The 17334-nt window shown below is 41.6% G+C and overlaps 1 protein-coding gene across 1 annotated transcript; it reads right to left on the bottom strand.

Moving 5' to 3' along the window:
* Nucleotides 1–1133: 1133 nt before the first annotated feature.
* cpz (carboxypeptidase Z) lies at nt 1134–10080 on the bottom strand. Its single transcript, XM_020596208.1, has 12 exons — nt 9347–10080; nt 8806–8838; nt 8161–8212; nt 7675–7997; nt 7368–7583; nt 6588–6784; nt 3046–3207; nt 2777–2935; nt 2497–2632; nt 2252–2391; nt 1848–1947; nt 1134–1153 (listed from the first exon to the last, which is right to left on the bottom strand). The coding sequence occupies exons 1-12, from the start codon at nt 9438–9440 to the stop codon at nt 1134–1136; spliced, it is 1632 nt and encodes a 543-aa protein (XP_020451864.1). The 5' UTR covers nt 9441–10080.
* Nucleotides 10081–17334: the final 7254 nt, after the last annotated feature.

The following is a 17334-nucleotide window of genomic DNA, read 5'->3' as shown; positions in this document are numbered from 1 at the left end:
TTTTATATTCCTTTTTAAAATAAAAATTAAAGATATGCCAGAAATATATTTATTTTTCCATACTTGTCAAAAACAAAGCATAAAATGTAACCTGTTTACAAATGGCAAAGTATTGCTGCTAATCTAAGTTTAAATGTGGTGCTGTCAAGATGTTGCTAATTCAGAACATATTCACTGTACAACTTAATGTTTTTTATAATACATACAATGTGGCAACACAGAGGGAAATCTCCTGTGGAAGGTACTGACAAAAAAGTCATATCTGCATTCTTTTTTACCTAACTTTGTTTTAAAAACTGTGCAAATAGGCATTTTATGCAGCTGCCAGTGTGTAGAAAATTTGCAAACTGTAATCACAATATAAAAGAATAATACTTAAAGTGCATACCAATATTTTCTGACTGTGTACATTTTTAAAAATGTGGACCATTTAGGCATCTGCAACTCATTTATTTCCAAGTGGTTCAATTTTCACTTACTGTAAAACATGTTAATGCAGCTGGAAAGGCCAGCATTAAGTTTGTTGCTGGTGAGAGAAAAGCCTATTCACATCCTTCCTGGAAGCACTGAAATCTAGTTATTGCTAATTTCAGTGTCACAGCTCCTGCTAAGCAGACGGCTGTGAGAGCACCAGTGGGACTGGACCGATAGTCACCAGCCTCTCTGTGCAGCGGTATGATAGAATCTCTGTTGTCCCAAACTGTGTCTAGACATTTCGCAGTAGCCAGTGTGGAGGTGAGATGCCAGACTGGGAGAAGTAGTTCCACCACCAGGGCTTTTCCTGTCGCTCTATCCCTCCTTCACTTATGTCTGCCTCACTGTAGCGCTCAAATTGGTTGTAAGGGTCAAATCGATCCCATGTGTCTACTGTAGGAAAAAGGTGGTCATCAATATCAGGCTCCACAGGAACCTGGATGCAGGATGGAGGAGAGGGTCAAGAAGGTCAGATGTGATTAATTATCATAAAGTGAAATTTAAAAAAAAACATCTGAATAGCATGAAGACAAAGATCCAAACCTTCTTCAAGACAAAGTCAACACGCCCAGCCTTGTTCATGCTGTGAGGCAGGTGAACCCTTTTGCTGACCCTTGAGTAACCCTTGGCTGTGGCTACCAGAATATGAGTACCAGGGTTCAGTAGTCTCCATCTTCAGCTTAATGGACAGAAAGAGAGGGAGGAGTAGAACGAGAATGGGATGATACAGTCAACATGTCAGACAAATGAAAAACTAGTGACTCTGTGGGGCTGAACTGTGGTAGACTAAAGCACTGCTTTGAGCTAAATGCTATCATGCTAAATATTCAATGACAATACTGATGAAAACATGGCTATAATATAATGTTTACCATAATCAGCAACTGAGTTTAGTACTGTACATTAGCATGCTAACATTTGCTGATTAGAGCTAAATACAAAGTAAAATAAAATGTTTGACTTGATAATGGGGCTAGAGGAAAAGTTATCATTAGATGAATCAATCACAGTTTATTGTGTCTACCAAATTCTATGGTAATCTCATGGTCAGGGGATCACCAAGGTCATTAGGACTCATCCTCTGAGGACCATGAAGGTCTGTACAGACTTCTATGGCAATCTATCCAATAGCTGGCCTAGCTTGTTTCAAGACCAATTTGGTGGTGGTGGACCGGCCAACCAAGCTTGCCATCCCAGTAGCTGCTAGTGTGGCTAAAAGTAATCTAATATCCATAGTTAACTTTGTGAAAATATGCCCCAGAGCTACATCAGGACTCCACACTGCTACAATAAACATACAGCAATTAAAAATTAACAGCCAACATTAAGTCATATCAACAGGAAAATATGCAACTATGTAGGATTGTGTTTACCTGTTGTGACATCTTTCCTAATTCCCCTAACAGAGATAGTTGCACCTTTTATCCCATTTCCATCAACATCCTTAACTACTCCCTTTATTCCTCGGTGGACCTGTTCAGGGACAGAGCACAATGACAAGCCATATAATTTCCCTGCCTGCCCAGTAGTTTTGTCCTGGACAGAGTAATTATGCCATATACATGCAGTGAATATACTACTCTGTGCTTGTTAAGAACATTGTTTTTATCCTTTCTTTTATTAGAAACCTTAGTCTTAGTCTTGAGAAGCAAGTAATATTTACCACTTCCACTGTCAACTATTCATCTTCTAGTAACAGTTGAAAAATTACTACCAAAATATTTACATTTAGACACAGACTGGATGATTTTTCTCTTATCAATAAAGTCTTCCTTACAGACTCAAGGAAACTTAGCAGAGCTTCTTTATTCCTCTTCCACTCCGGGTAAAGCTCAGCCTCTGAGGGGAATTTGTCACAGCCAAGCTCCACGGTGATCTCTAGACAATTAGTGTGCAAGTAGTTGAAGTCTGACATGCCTGCAAAAGGAGAAACATATATGATGAGTCTGTCACAAGCAATGTGAGTGGTAGAAAAATACTGCATAGAGATGTGTCAGTAATTTGAAAAGTGTTGTGCCTCACCACCAGCAAAACTATACCACTGTGCTCCATTGATGATGCCCCTAGTTCGGTAAAAGGAGGCTCCACACCTCTCTGTGTCATTGTCTGACATGGTGGCATGGGTATCTGCATAGATACGAGCAATCTGCTTGAAGACCTGAGAATTGGGAGATGACAGACTAAGGTGGATACTAAGGACATACTGTATGACAATCCAACTGCTATATCTCTGTAGATTTGGTTCAAACAGAATTCCAACATGCCTACCCATCAATTTTATAAATCTGTCCTCCCTTCCTACCTGTTCATCTGGAGTGGGTGAGAACATCCTCTCCTCAATTGGGTCTCTAGATAAGTCAAAGGGATAGGAGATCACCAGTTCCCCTCCGTGGAGGCTGGCTGACTGAACAAAGGGCAGAGACCTGATCCACTTCATCACTGCATAGGTCTCTGGTGCCACCTACAGTCCAAAGATAGACATGGATTGTCTGGGGTCCAGCCTAAAACATCTAATGCAGGTCAGTTTTACTTACATTCTGATGAGAGAAAACTAATCCCCGCCCCACTTACCTTTCCAAACCAGTAGGCATCAGGAATTGGGATGTGGTCAATGCGGTAGTGCCTGCTGCGGCGGTTTCGGTACAAGATGGAGGTGAGGTCTGGAAAGTTGCGGTTCAGGTCAATGTTCTGAGCATTTGTCCGTCCATTGGTCCAGCCATTCAACAAGTGACCCTGAAACATTTAGGTTCAAACAGCTAGGAGTATTAGAACATATCAGAAGTTGTTAATGTATTTAGATTGATTTTAATGATGATATTAGTGGAAACAACGATTATGTGATGGAAGTACGAAGCAATTTATATGACTATTAGTGAGAAGTACAAGAAGGAACATGTTAGACTATTTAATTCTATTGTTAACATGTAGACAAGACCATATATCCGTCATGATAAGAAGTAGCAAATGAAGTGATAAGAAGAAGCCATTATTCACTAATATAAGGGATGAGCAGAAAATACATTTAATCTATGATTTATCCATCAAAATAAAAAATGTAAACATACAAGTATTTGTTGCCATATACTGTACAGTACAAATATGGCAACGGTTTGAGATGAATGTACTCTTTTACAGTGCCTTGCGAAAGTATTCGGCCCCCTTGAACTTTGCGACCTTTTGCCACATTTCAGGCTTCAAACATAAATATATAAAACTGTAATTTTTTGTGAAGAATCAACAACAAGTGGAACACAATCATGAAGTGGAACGAAATTTATTGGATATTTCAAACTTTTTTAACAAATAAAAAACTGAAAAATTGGGCGTGCAAAATTATTCAGCCCCTTTACTTTCAGTGCAGCAAACTCACTCCAGAAGTTCAGTGAGGATCTCTGAATGATCCAATGTTGACCTAAATGACAAAGGATGATAAATAGAATCCACCTGTGTGTAATCAAGTCTCCATATAAATGCACCTGCACTGTGATAGTCTCAGAGGTCCATTTAAAGCGCAGAGAGCATCATGAAGAACAAAGAACACACCAGGCAGGTCCGAGATACTGTTGTGGAGAAGTTTAAAGCCGGATTTGGATACAAAAAGATTTCCCAACCTTTAAACATCCCAAGGAGCACTGTGCAAGCGATAATATTGAAATGGAAGGAGTATCAGACCACTGCAAATCTACCAAGACCTGACCGTCCCTCTAAACTTTCAGCTCATACAAGGAGAAGACTAATCAGAGATGCAGCCAAGAGGCCCATGATCACTCTGGATGAAATGCAGAGATCTACAGCTGAGGTGGGAGACGCTGTCCATAGGACAACAATCAGTCGTATACTGCACAAATCTGGCCTTTATGGAAGAGTGGCAAGAAGAAAGCCATTTCTTAAAGATATCCATAAAAAGTGTCGTTTAAAGTTTGCCACAAGCCACCTGGGAGACACACCAAACATGTGGAAGAAGGTGCTCTGGTCAGATGAAACCAAAATCGAACTTTTTGGCAACAATGCAAAACATTATGTTTGGCGTAAAAGCAACACAGCTCATCACCCTGAACACACCATCCCCACTGTCAAACATGGTGGTGGCAGCATCATGGTTTGGGCCTGCTTTTCTTCAGCAGGGACAGGGAAGATGGTTAAAATTGATGGGAAGATGGATGGAGCCAAATACAGGACCATTCTGGAAGGAAACCTGATGGAGTCTGCAAAAGACCTGAGACTGGGACGGAGATTTGTCTTCCAACAAGACAATGATCCAAAACATAAAGCAAAATCTACAATGGAATGGTTCACAAATAAACATATCCAGGTGTTAGAATGGCCAAGTCAAAGTCCAGACCTGAATCCAATCGAGAATCTGTGGAAAGAACTGAAAACTGCTGTTCACAAACGCTCTCCATCCAACCTCACTGAGCTCGAGCTGTTTTGCAAGGAGGAATGGGCAAAAATTTCAGTCTCTCGATGTGCAAAACTGATAGAGACATACCCCAAGCGACTTACAGCTGTAATCGCAGCAAAAGGTGGCGCTACAAAGTATTAACTTAAGGGGGCTGAATAATTTTGCACGCCCAATTTTTCAGTTTTTTATTTGTTAAAAAAGTTTGAAATATCCAATAAATTTCGTTCCACTTCATGATTGTGTCCCACTTGTTGTTGATTCTTCACAAAAAATTACAGTTTTATATCTTTATGTTTGAAGCCTGAAATGTGGCAAAAGGTCACAAAGTTCAAGGGGGCCGAATACTTTCACAAGGCACTGTATATATTAAGTATGACTGAAAATTACAACTCATGCAATTCACAGTATATAAACAAATAGTACACAGTTGATTTACAATATGATCATATTAATAAAAGGTACAATATTCTGCACACTTTCATTAATGTGTCAACCTTGTATGAACTGTGAATCGCACAGGCCAGCGCAATCAGACAGTCTGCCAGAGTAAAACCCATGCACACTGTAACACTGTGGTTTCCACTGAACAATGTGGCCAGAGTACATTTTAGATTGCAAAGCTCTGCGCAGTGGGCCTCGCAATGTGACCTGCAAATGGCTGCTACATACATTTGAGCAAACATATGATCAGTCTACAGCATATATGCATGCCGAGCCCATTAGCTGCACAGTGACACGGCCTGAGGCATTAGTGAATAAATGCACAATATTGTGACCAGACGTTCTGTTAGTACTGTTATACTGCACATGGAAGGGATCAGTAGATGACACTGTAGAAGTCCAGTCTTTTCGGGCCTGTCACATTGCCCACAGAGAATAGATCTGGACAGTCTTACAGTATAATGCACAGTAGGATAAAGACAGGGCAGAGAGACTTCAGCAGATCAGTGGAGTGGTGATTAGTGTTGAATTCTCTGGTTAGTAAAATATTATGTGTAGAGTTTTCCCACCTCCAGAAATGCTACATAAGCATATCGTCAAGTGTTAAAAAGACTCAAATTAGAAATCAAAAATAAATAGATTATAATCAAGGCAAACATTTCTATCACAGACTAGTTGATGACTTTATGATTAATACTGTCTGGTAGTGGGAGGATCGGTCTTGGATTAGTAAGACTGTGCAGATAGAAATACAGACAGGCAGGCAGGAGGTGGAAATCTTAACTAGTCTGATTGCTTACCTCCATTTTTAGCAATTTTACCAGGATTAAGACATAAAAGTAGTTGAAGTAAAGTAGTATCTGAATAAAAAAATAATTACATTACCTTTTGAATAGTTACACCACAATTGTCTTGATCAGTTACTATAGATGGAGCAATAAGGCCATTGCATAACCTTTAGCATAAGATAGTAATGTTAATTTTCTTTTTTTTCCTGGATACTTTAAAATCAGTAGCTCACAAAACTCACTGCTACAACATTGTCAGAAGGTTGCTCCATGGCGTCCCACTTCACAACGCACAGACAACGTTGTAAAAAACTTCTGCATTAAGAATCTGAAGACGCCCTCTTTCCTCCACCTCCACACCCCAAACTGAGCAGACTAAACAGAAAGTGGACTGAGAACGGATAATGGCGGTTTGTCTTTTTTTGACTGTTAACAATATTTACTTCCTGGTGGCTGAGCTCCGGGTCATTTCTATCCTCTACCTCTGAGGCGGCCAACTCATAGCCATCGGGGTTCATGGAAGCCAGAATATGGATGCGGGTTGTGTTGATGATGGTCTGAATTCGCTGATTTTCCAGCATGTACTCTGAACATAGGTACTGGGCCAGGTAGATGAGCAGTTGGCGGCCCAGCACCTCGTTGCCATGCATGTTACCCACCAGCTTGATCTCTGGCTCCACTACAGTTCATAGACAGAAGCAAACATGATTAGAGCCGCATTAGGTGAATTTTATTTTTTTTTTTTTGGTTTTGGCCATTTGCGGAACAAGCTGTAAGCACAATGTTGACTAGTACCCATTTAGAAGGTTGTTGTGGTAAATGTGGCAGCGAAAGGTTGCTTATTTAAACATCACACAGAAACACGAATGTCTGAAGTCATGTTTTAGGTAAAATTGTAAAACTGAATCATTTCAAGGGCAACTAAATCATTTTTGGCTAAAAAAAAAAAGAGTGAATATTGGACTTGCATTCCCCAAATCACCAGATGTCCAATTCTAAACAGATGCTAATGTTGCTAATACTTTTTAATTGCTAGATTTGTAAATAAGCATCTGTTTGCTGACAATTTCAACAGGTCAGCTTATAGTGAACACTGTGTTCACAACTTGTTTCTGAAAAAAGGAAAATGAAGGGGACTAATTTGGCACAGGATCTGAGTTACTCAACAAGAGGGATTGAAAGTTACAAAATTAACGTAATTGCAAAGCTACACAAACCACAATACTTCACACAATTCTTTGTCAATGCAGTTTCTTACTCACATAACTCATGCTGCCCAGGGTTGTTGGTGAACTCAATAACCATTAGATCTCTGCCCTCGGTGCTGCGTCCGATGCTGTAGACATGAGAGATGTGGGAACACTTGGCTGCTGTTTTCTTCAGTAAGCTGTACATCTGGGCATTGGAGGTGTATGTGAACTGGATGATGGTGCTGGGTTCTTCAGGAGAGAGACTGGACATTTCCTGCTCCTGTCTGGCTGGAAGAGGGATACCAGGATTAAGGGATTAAGTGAAGGGCGCTAGGTTTGTTTCACAGATAACTAGTACAAAAACCAGTGTGACATTTACTTTTCAGCCCTGCTAGTGGGTCAAAGCAGCCCTCTTGGTCACCAGCAAAGAAGCGATCACAGTCCAGGAAGTAAGGCCAGGCCATTTCTATAGCTTCAAAGGCATGGGAACAGTCTTTCCTCAGTGCCTCACATGTGCTGCGACAGGGTTTGATCATCTTGTCATCTTTGCAGGGCGAGGCAAGTACCGAGCAGCCTACAAGACGGATCTCAGGGGAGCACTCCCCGTTGAGCAGGCCATGGATGACGCTGAGGAGAAGGTACTCTGCTCCTGATTCAGCCTCCAAACGACTTCGGTGTCCAAGGATGTTTGGGAATATGGTCCTAAAGCAGCAATGTTTTTAAAGTAGGATTCAAACATAACACTCACAATCAGATGTAAAAGATGTATAAGCAACTTTGAATTTAAAGCAGTAAGAAAGAATTACTTAAAACAAAGCTGACACTGATTTCCTCGCCCACATTAGAACCAACCTCTATGACCCACCTGGAATACTCCATATCATTACAGTAGCCCAGATTCAGCTCTGTGCAGGTTGCTGCAGGAGAGAGAAGGCAGAGAAAGCTGGTCACATAATTATTTTAAAAGGAGGTTTTTACTTAGCTGACAGTGCACAATTTTATTTTACTTCTCGCAGGTTTACCCCTGAACCTAGAATAATATTTAAACTCAAAATAGCTAAATGCTTTTAGGGCTTGTGCTGAAGATTTGTATCTGTATTAGATTTAAGAACAGTCATAGAAACACTATAATCTAGAATCTAAAACACAGCCAGACCTGACTGGTGTAGCACCACGCATTTCAAAATGGAAAAGTACAGTATGGGACATCTGAAGCTCTATAAATCCTGCTGCTCCACAGACTGAGCTGGGGTGTTACAGCACTCCTATGGGCAATTTAGAGACACCAGATCAAAGGGCAGACCTGTTGCATCTTGCAGCAGAACTTGGTATTTCAAACATTTTGGTTTCTCAGCCCTGAAGGTCAGGTCATGGTCTGAAAATCCAACTAAGTGCACACTCCTCTTTTTGTGTGATGACAGGCAGCTATAATCACATTTTGAAGGCCTACTTGTAAATGATTTATTGCGGCACATAATGTTAAACCATGTAAAATGAATCATCCACCTACGTTTTTCCTCGTATAAATTGTTGCTGCATCTTCCTGTGAAAGAGACCAAAAACAAACTTAAAAATTATGGAGGCATCACAAATGAAACGCTAAGTGGCGACATTTTCAAACGCTACAAAAGCAGCCCTGGCCTCTCCTGACTGTAATGACTGTTTATCATAAGGCTGGAGTGTGGTTTGGAAAAAAAACAACAGGTGACACCGTGTCTGCAACAATAAATCCCCGTCACTGCCTGAAAACAAAACCATCTATAGTGCAGAACTTAACTGTAGATAAGCTGTGATGAACTGAAGAATAGAATAAAAACTTTAAAGAATAAAACCGCTAAAACTGTCTATTTTCAGCATTTGCATTAAATTATATGAGCCTGCATTTGGGCTCTATCAGCTGTTTTCTACTGATCAGGACCATCACAGGTTTCCGTTTAAACGCCCGTATTGCTCATGTAAGTGGGCAATCTGAACTTCTGTTTCATGCACGTCGGCCATCGTGCATTGTAGCTTAGGGTACAACCGATTGTTTTAGGTTGACGCGACCTTACCTAAAAGCTCGTCTTCGGACTGACAACTCTTCTGCGGGGCGCACCAACAGCTTTTTGTCAAGAAAAGAAGCAGCACCAAAAGTCCTAGATGCATGTTGTAGTGGAGTAACCTGCTTGGCCAAGGCGCGGTGTGATGTGGCAGTGTGTCTGAGAAGCTCTAACTTCTACGTTCCTAAGGCTGGGTCGTAATTACCACCCACAGCAAGGAAACCTCCTTCCTTTGTCTGCGTGGAGCATCCCTGACCCGAAAAAAAGCGCGAACAAAGGTTCACTACGAGCGCCGATCGTATTTCACTACCTAGAGCCCTGTGTGTGTGCGCGTGTGCACACGAGGAAGAAAGGTGGCTGGTGGGGTTGGAAGTGAAGGAAATCCATGCACCAATTAAAGACAAGCATAGATCTCTGCACCGTTAGTGTGTGTTGCTGCGTTTCCACAGCCGCAACCTAAGGAGCAGCGTACTTCCCTTAACCATCACTAAGCATGGCCCCCAGGGTTGACGAGGACCGTCCTGCTTTGGTTTTCCACTGTATGTAATCTCTCTCGTCCCTGTTTAAAGGAGGGGGGGGCTGGTCTTCTAACACACTTGCAGTCACCTGTGTGTTTACGCATGGTGCTTGTAATGCCAATGTTTGAGGTGTGAGGACATTTAACCAATCACCGGCGACAGCTGTGCAGGCTCACACAGTGGGTCCAACATAATGACCCATCTGAGGGGTGAACTGGCAAATGGAATACTAAAGAAACCATTTTTAATTGTTGAATTGTGTTTATATGTTTAGGCTATTGCTTATTTGTTTGTCCTGCCTTGACTTTCTGATTCCCATATTTGACCTTTTCAGTTGAGACAAATTTGTTGTTCAAACTAAAATCATGTGACTTGAGGTCACAGCCCAATACTTTAATATGAGCTTCAAAACAATCATCAGTCAATATTTTTCCAGTTTTTCACTGAAACAGTAAAACCACGTCCTGACAAATGTAAGGTTACTTCAAACATACATTGACAGTGATTATAATAATAAACATAATGTTGTCAGTTTTACTTGGTGTATCCTTGGCAGTGCCTCAGAAGGCAAACTGACAAGCCCTGTGGAAAAGACCTCTGGCCACAGGCCAGTAAGGTTTCAGTAAGCATACATTGTTTTGTTTCCTCCACAGTTTTCCCAGTTGGACAACATTGTGGCTTAACCAGTCCATGGTCCAGCCCTCTGTTAAAGTGTCCTTGACTCTTTTCCATCTGCAGGACAGCAGTTCTTCAAAGACCCTGCCCTCTGACCTTCCTGCAGAAGTAATGCAGGTTAATCATTTAAAAACTAGCACAGTGACCTCAGGTGATCCTGGCAATACAGTTACCATCTGTGGTGTCCAGTGTGTTGTTCGTGCTGTCAGAACCCGACTGATGACACTGACCAGGACCTTCTTGTACTGATGCCACAAAAGACAGTAGATGAACAGGTCACTAAAAGCTTTGGCATAGGACAGACATTTAGTGGCGATGCCCCAGTACTGGGAGACATGCACAGAGAGCAACAACTCTACCAGCCTATAGGAGGAATGCAAGCAGAAAAAGTGAATCCTGTTGGCCCAGATCTACTGAACATGAAAGCTCATTTCCAAGTCAACAAAGAACACTGTAGACTTTCCACAGTTATGAGATAACGAGTCATAATTATGTGAGACAATCTCATACTTTCCTATGATTGTAGAAGTACACTTAGCTAAAAACAAAGGTGTAAAAAGTGGTGCAGTGGAGCTCTATGAGGCTGTCCGCCCAAGAAGAACACCAGCATGTGACGTGAAGTTTACATTCAAGTAGCAAAGCTTTGTGGACTTGAACATGGAAGAATGCTGACAATCAACAAAGTGTTTTTAAACTAAATCAAAGATTGCTCCCTAACCATGTCCATGTGCTTATTACTTTAACAAGGACAACAATGATCCCATAACCTTAACAAAGTAGTCATTTTATGATGCTGTCATATCATAAACCGTTTTTTAACAGTGATTTGTGACAGTTTTGGGAAGCACATACAAATGATGGCATGTCAGTTTACAGAGAGCGTGCACAAACTATATATTTTGTCATTAAATTTAGTTTTTGTTGTCATTTGCTTTTCAGCTAGTGCAAAATGGCTTCCGTGTTTGACATTAAGTGTTTGTATTAGACGCCTTTATTATCTGTTATTGCATGTGTTAAATTTTTAAAAAGTGGTTCAGTCTAATTCAATCCATTTCAAGAAAAATTACTTTATTAAAGATCATTATGTTGAAGTTTTGTCTTGGACAGATATTGATTCCAATTTAGACTTTGGGGCTATAGGGTAGTTAGTTGCATTTTTTTTTACAGAATATAATAAGATTACATCACCCTTGTCTCCAGTTTATCAAAAGTCATTCCCCAATAATAAGCAATGTATGTAAAAGCATGGTCAGTTTAAACCCATTAGTATATTACAGACAAATGTTCTCTAAGAACATGTCAAAGCATTCTGAAGACAAACAAGTCGCCCATAAAAACAAACAGTGAACTATAGAGCAGGGCATTACCTTGTTATAGCATAGGGTGAAAAGCAGAGGATGAAGGACCCAATGAAAATGCAAATCTTTGTAGTAGCGGCAATGCCTCCTCTTCTTCTGTTCAACTAGACATCTCTCCTTCACACTGACAGTCACAGTCCACAGATTAATTATCCTCTGACATGACAGCTAATATAGGCTATTAAAACATAGATAATTAGTATTACAACAGGCTTATTTAAAAATAAATCAAGACTTTTCTCTAACAAGTCAAACTGCAATGGAAACACATAGAAACCTGCCCTATTGTTGAGGTTTTCCAGAAACAAACATTAAGGGACAAAAACTTTTATAATGTTGTACCCGGTACTTTTTACCATACGGACTCTGAGAGACGAGGCAGTCCAAGTAACTTCAATACAGTGCTGATTTATTCCATGAACGCAGGTAAAAAATTAACATTACACGCTCAGGTATCTTGCACCTCCAAACTGTTCGCAGGCAGACGTAAGATGAAAAGACCCCAAACCCAACAGGCCTATACATTATATCTGTTTTGGGCTAACCCCATTCTACACAGGGACGTCAAACTGTGACGTCTCTGGTGCCAGCCGTGCAGCTGGCCATAGCAATAGTCAAAACATGAAGAAAATCAATGTGTGTGTGTGTGTTGATTAAGTGGTGTGTATCTAAAAACATTCTGACAGGACTTTCAGTGACATGTCCTGACATTAGGCATAAGAAGATATTATGATTATGATTAAACACGTCATACAGTAATCAACTCTCTATCTAGTTATCCTTGACTATAAACTACCTGGAGTAACTCATGAAAATGAGTAAGCATTTAACAGCCTGAGCTAGACATCCTGTCTACACTAAAAACATTTCTAATACAACAAGTACCTAACCAATATCTATCTGACTAAAAATACCTAACAATAACCAGTACACTACCTGGGATGAATATCAACCAGAAGCAGAGTCTGAACTGTGATGACATCTATTCTCCTGCAGTGGAAAACATTCAGGTAAGCGAAGCACAGGACAACGAGGCAAAGCACGAAGCTACCCAGGTGGAAGAGCACCGTGAAGGTCGCGTATGGTGCCAGCTGCGACCTCTTCTTCCCCTCCAGGTGAACGGTACATGAGGGGTAAATGTCGCTGTATTCCCCCTAGCCCATCAGCAGCTGGGTCAGAGAAATGGTAAGCGAGTGCAGCCAGGAGCACGCCAAGATCAGGCGTCCCTGTGGCGCATCTTGCTGGAGTAACTCAAGGGGAACACCACTATCCATCTGTCCATGCTCGAACGTTAGTGGTGAGAAAAGTCTCAGACAAACTGGCAGCTTGACAAAACAAGTCCCCGAAGGGCTTTGCGCTTGTGGCCACCCTGAGAAAAGTGGCGGGTATGTTGATAATAGTGAGGAGGATGTTGGAGAAAGAGAGGTTTAGGATGAGGACCCCGGGAACATGGGACCTCAGCTCAGTGCTTTGCGTGAAACATAGTAGCACTGACAAGTTTGTTAACAACGAGACAACAACTCACCACAATGGACACTTCCAGTAGGAAATCCGGTATGCCCATCTCTCAAGGGCTTGGCTTTAGCAGCAGTAGTGAGGAGGATGCTGCGGGGAGCGCGCCATGCTCTCTGCTCGTGCCCTCCACCAGATGCTGACGGTCAGTCTCCCGGGGCCCATGCCAAAGACGCGCTTGTGAGCATGGAACACGCGGAGAGAGCTGTCCAGTGTGCTGAAATGCCAGTCAGTGATATCAACTTTCTTTTCTGGGCTACACAACAACTAAATTACAGCAGGTGTTCTTTCTTCCAGTGCACAGCTACTGGTCTATAGTAACCGTTGTTTAGTGCAAAGAGAAAAGCTGTGGAAATGATAATTTCAGGTTACCAAGTGCTTTCTCTATTTACTCTCGATCATGCGCACTATCCAGTGCCTCCTCGCTCCCTGCAAAGCCTTGCGCTCTGCACGTGCAGTCGGTAACTGACTCATGTGACGCTTGAACAAAATTCATTCAAGCAGTGGATGATATCAGAGAGGATGGTGTCCCGGAGTTTGTACATAATTTCCTGTTTTTACCACAAAATACGCGCTATGTTTTGCGTAGATGAACAATTTAATTGCTGTAATTTGTGTGTGTGGTCCTGCGTAAAATTAGAGGAATATGATTTATGTGTGTTTGCATTTGGGTGCGAGCAAGATTTACTTTGTATCCTTTCTTTGAGATGCAGTAGCCTACATATTTCCTTTATTCGCCTTCCCATGGATCAACCTGGGCACTTAAGCTGCCACCGCAGTGACAGTTCATCACTCTTTGAATTTCATATTCTTTAGCTGTTTTGTGTTGATCTCTCCTCAAATACCTGCAAGGAACAATTTGCAACAGCATGTTCATTTAAAGATACTTTGTGAAAATACTGTGTCAGGCATGCACTGAAGCCAGAGGGATGGAACCTGCAGCTGACAGGAAAAATTAATTAAAGGTACTGAAGGACATGTGCAGAACAAATGGATAAAAAAAATAATGATGATGTCTATTTCAGGGACTGGCGTATTTTATACATCTTCTGAAAGTTAGGGGATTTTTATGATAATAATAATATGGAAAAGCTTAGATATATGGTTTTAACAAGATGGTGGGAAATAATTCATCAGTATTTTTATTTTTATGTTACAAAACGCAGATGCAGATGATGATAGTGGCAGGTGGCATTTATGTTACTGAGGAGGAAGAGGTGTGTCGGGCAGGTCCCACTCCGGTACTTCAGATTTAATATCTCCATTTTCCAGAAGAGGACAATGAGCTCAGAGGTGCTGACTCTCATCTCAACCACTCCACTCAGCTGCAAACTGCCCCAGTGCATCCTGGGGGTCACAGTCTGATGAAGCTAACAGAACCGCATCATCTACAAAAAGCAGAGAAATGATTCTGCGGTCTACAAACTGGACACACTCTGAGTTTTTGCACCTCCAACCACCCTTGTGGCTCACTGGCATCCCTCTGCTGCCACAGTGGAGGATTTGAACATGACCCACTCAGATTTCATTCCCCTAACCTGTCCCAGGATGTATGAGAAACTCATCTGGAGGGGGGCGTTAAAGACTTTCAGCCAGACATTACCAGCTCACTCTCACTACATGTTTGGGTTTACTAGGTCTGTCTGGCAGTCTCCCCCACCATCCCCATTCAACCAACTGTCAATCAACAGTTCTGCTCCTTTTTTCATCGGTGGGTCCAAAACATATGGCTGCAGATCTGTTGGTACGGCTACAAAGTTGATCATCAGTCTAAGCCTTAGGGTGTTCTGGTACAAAGTACACTTATGAATCACCCTGTTGTCACACATGGTGTTTGTTATGGCCAATCCCTGACTAGCACAGAAGTCCAATAACCACTCTCAAATTCAGATCAGTTCTCTCTGTCACCCACCTCCAGGTTTTTCCATCACTGCTCTCATGCATCACTGCTCTCATGAGCATTGAAGTCTCCCTACAGAACTATGGAAGGTGTCTTTTCCAGGACCAAGAAGGCAAAACCTTCCTCAGAGTGACTTGCAGTTGCAGTGACCCATTCCAGGGAGAAATCTAACACAGCTGGGGCCTTGGGAGGAAAACAGACAAAGTGACTGTCAACATCATATCTTTAGCCCCAATCACTACTGGGAAAAACATGGTATTGTCATTAAGTCAAAAACTGTGTTTTTATTTCTTCAAAATGTAAATCTCAGAATTCTCATACTCAACCGTTTGGACATGCACAGATGTTCATAGGTCATATTCTTCTACTTAAGTGTCGCCCAGGCTCATTATGGATTCCTACTGTCTTGGAATCCATTGAGGAGCTTGTTGTTTTCAACCTTTTTGGCTGACTCCCAGGCCATTAGGGAACAGGCTGTTCTCTCCTTTGCACATAGCCACAATTGCAGTTTCTGCTTTCCTTATGTGATTAACTAGTTTTTTTTTCTCCAACAAATGTGAGCTCCTATGTCTCCTTTGCTGTTTTAAAAAATATGAAAAATAGACATCTGGATATTACATTCAAAAAAACTGACCAAATGCCACTGCACATCACTACAGTGCTTCTTGGAGAAGTGTCAGAACTCCAGAAAACACTGTCAGGCTAACCACACATATATTTCTAAGACATAAAGGACAAAAGACTAAAGAAGAAGCTTTTCCAGCTACAGTAAAATGCTGGTTCCCACACAGAACACTGGGCCCCTAGCTGGGGCACAGCAGGCATTATTCTCATTAAGAGACGGTGCTAGCTATACAGCTACAGTGTGAGGCAACTATCTATTCTTTCAAACATAAAAGAAACCACACAGATGGGGTGTGTATGTGTGTGTTGGGGGGGGTTCATGCATAAACACACCCACACATACATATGTGAGTGCACACACACACATACCCATGCAGAGGTCACAAAGTGGGGAATGCAACTATACTACGTATGTCTAAGAAAGAAGAGGTGTTGAGGGAAAAGGCTGCAGAGTGGATTTATAAAGAAAACAAAACACAGAGACACACACACACAGAGGTGGGGGGGAGCAGAAAACATGAGTCAGCAATCTGCCAGAAAGAGGGAGTTGGAGAAACGACTCACAGGATATAGCTATCACTGGAGCGCTGACAGAAAAATCCTGGACTCATTGTGTATACGTGTGCTTGCGTGTCTGTCTCTTTTCCTTGGTAGGCTGCACATGAGGTTATCCATTTCTGAGGAAAACCACAGCATCGCACAGGCTTCTACAGTATATGTTTTCAAAGCGTTTCTCCCCAGGGTTTAATCTCAAAGGAATAGTTCAGCATTCCCTGCCAGCAGAGAGTGAGCCTATAGCCTAGCCTAAAGGCTGCAAAGCTGGGAGAGGGCTAGCCTTTTAGAAATCTACTCACCAGCACTTCTTTTGCTCATATGTTGATCTGTACAATAAAAGAAATCTAAAGAGAATAAATTGTAGGTTAATGAACCGTTACATGCTGTTAGTATTTCTTGGCTGCTGGTAACCTAACCATCTGTGGCTTTCAGCCTCCTAATGATGACAAGAATCTGGCTGCTGTTCACTCAGAAATCATTACAGCATGTAACTCATTATTAGTGGCTATAGTCTGTATATTTTTAATAACAGTGTATCACATGACAATATGAAAACAATATGACAGCGTAAAGGCGTTTGCTCATAGGAATGAACTGAATCTGTAGCTTCCCTCGGGTCTACAGTTTGCTACTGGGCAGATGGTGCCCGGTGATTTTAGCAGAGCTGTTCTTCTTTTCTACATATTGCCATTTGATCCACTGTTAATTTTAATGTAGTGCATGATGAACAAAAACCTTTAAGTCAGACACTTTTGTAATTACCCCTTCCTTTCCTTTTGACATGAAGCTGTAAAAAGACAATTGCAAGAGGAGGACACATCAAGACAATCCAATAACAAGTTTGAACTGACTGCTGCT

This window comes from Monopterus albus, unplaced genomic scaffold (assembly GCF_001952655.1).
Source record: "Monopterus albus unplaced genomic scaffold, M_albus_1.0 scaffold29.1, whole genome shotgun sequence".
NCBI lineage: Eukaryota > Metazoa > Chordata > Actinopteri > Synbranchiformes > Synbranchidae > Monopterus > Monopterus albus.
The sequence above is the reverse complement of the archived record's forward strand: the minus strand, read 5'-3'. Positions and strand labels throughout refer to the sequence as shown.

Excerpts from the sequence above, each read along its gene's own strand:
- cpz (XM_020596208.1), bottom strand. The coding sequence starts at position 9,440 with ATGCATCTAGGACTTTTGGTGCTGCTTCTTTTCTTGACAAAAAGCTGT. Across the intron at positions 6,785-7,367 it reads CCCTGGGCAGCATGAGTTAT|TGGAGCCAGAGATCAAGCTG; the intron begins GTGAGTAAGAAA and ends TATGAACTGTAG. Across the intron at positions 2,392-2,496 it reads GTGGTATAGTTTTGCTGGTG|GCATGTCAGACTTCAACTAC; the intron begins GTGAGGCACAAC and ends CTCCTTTTGCAG.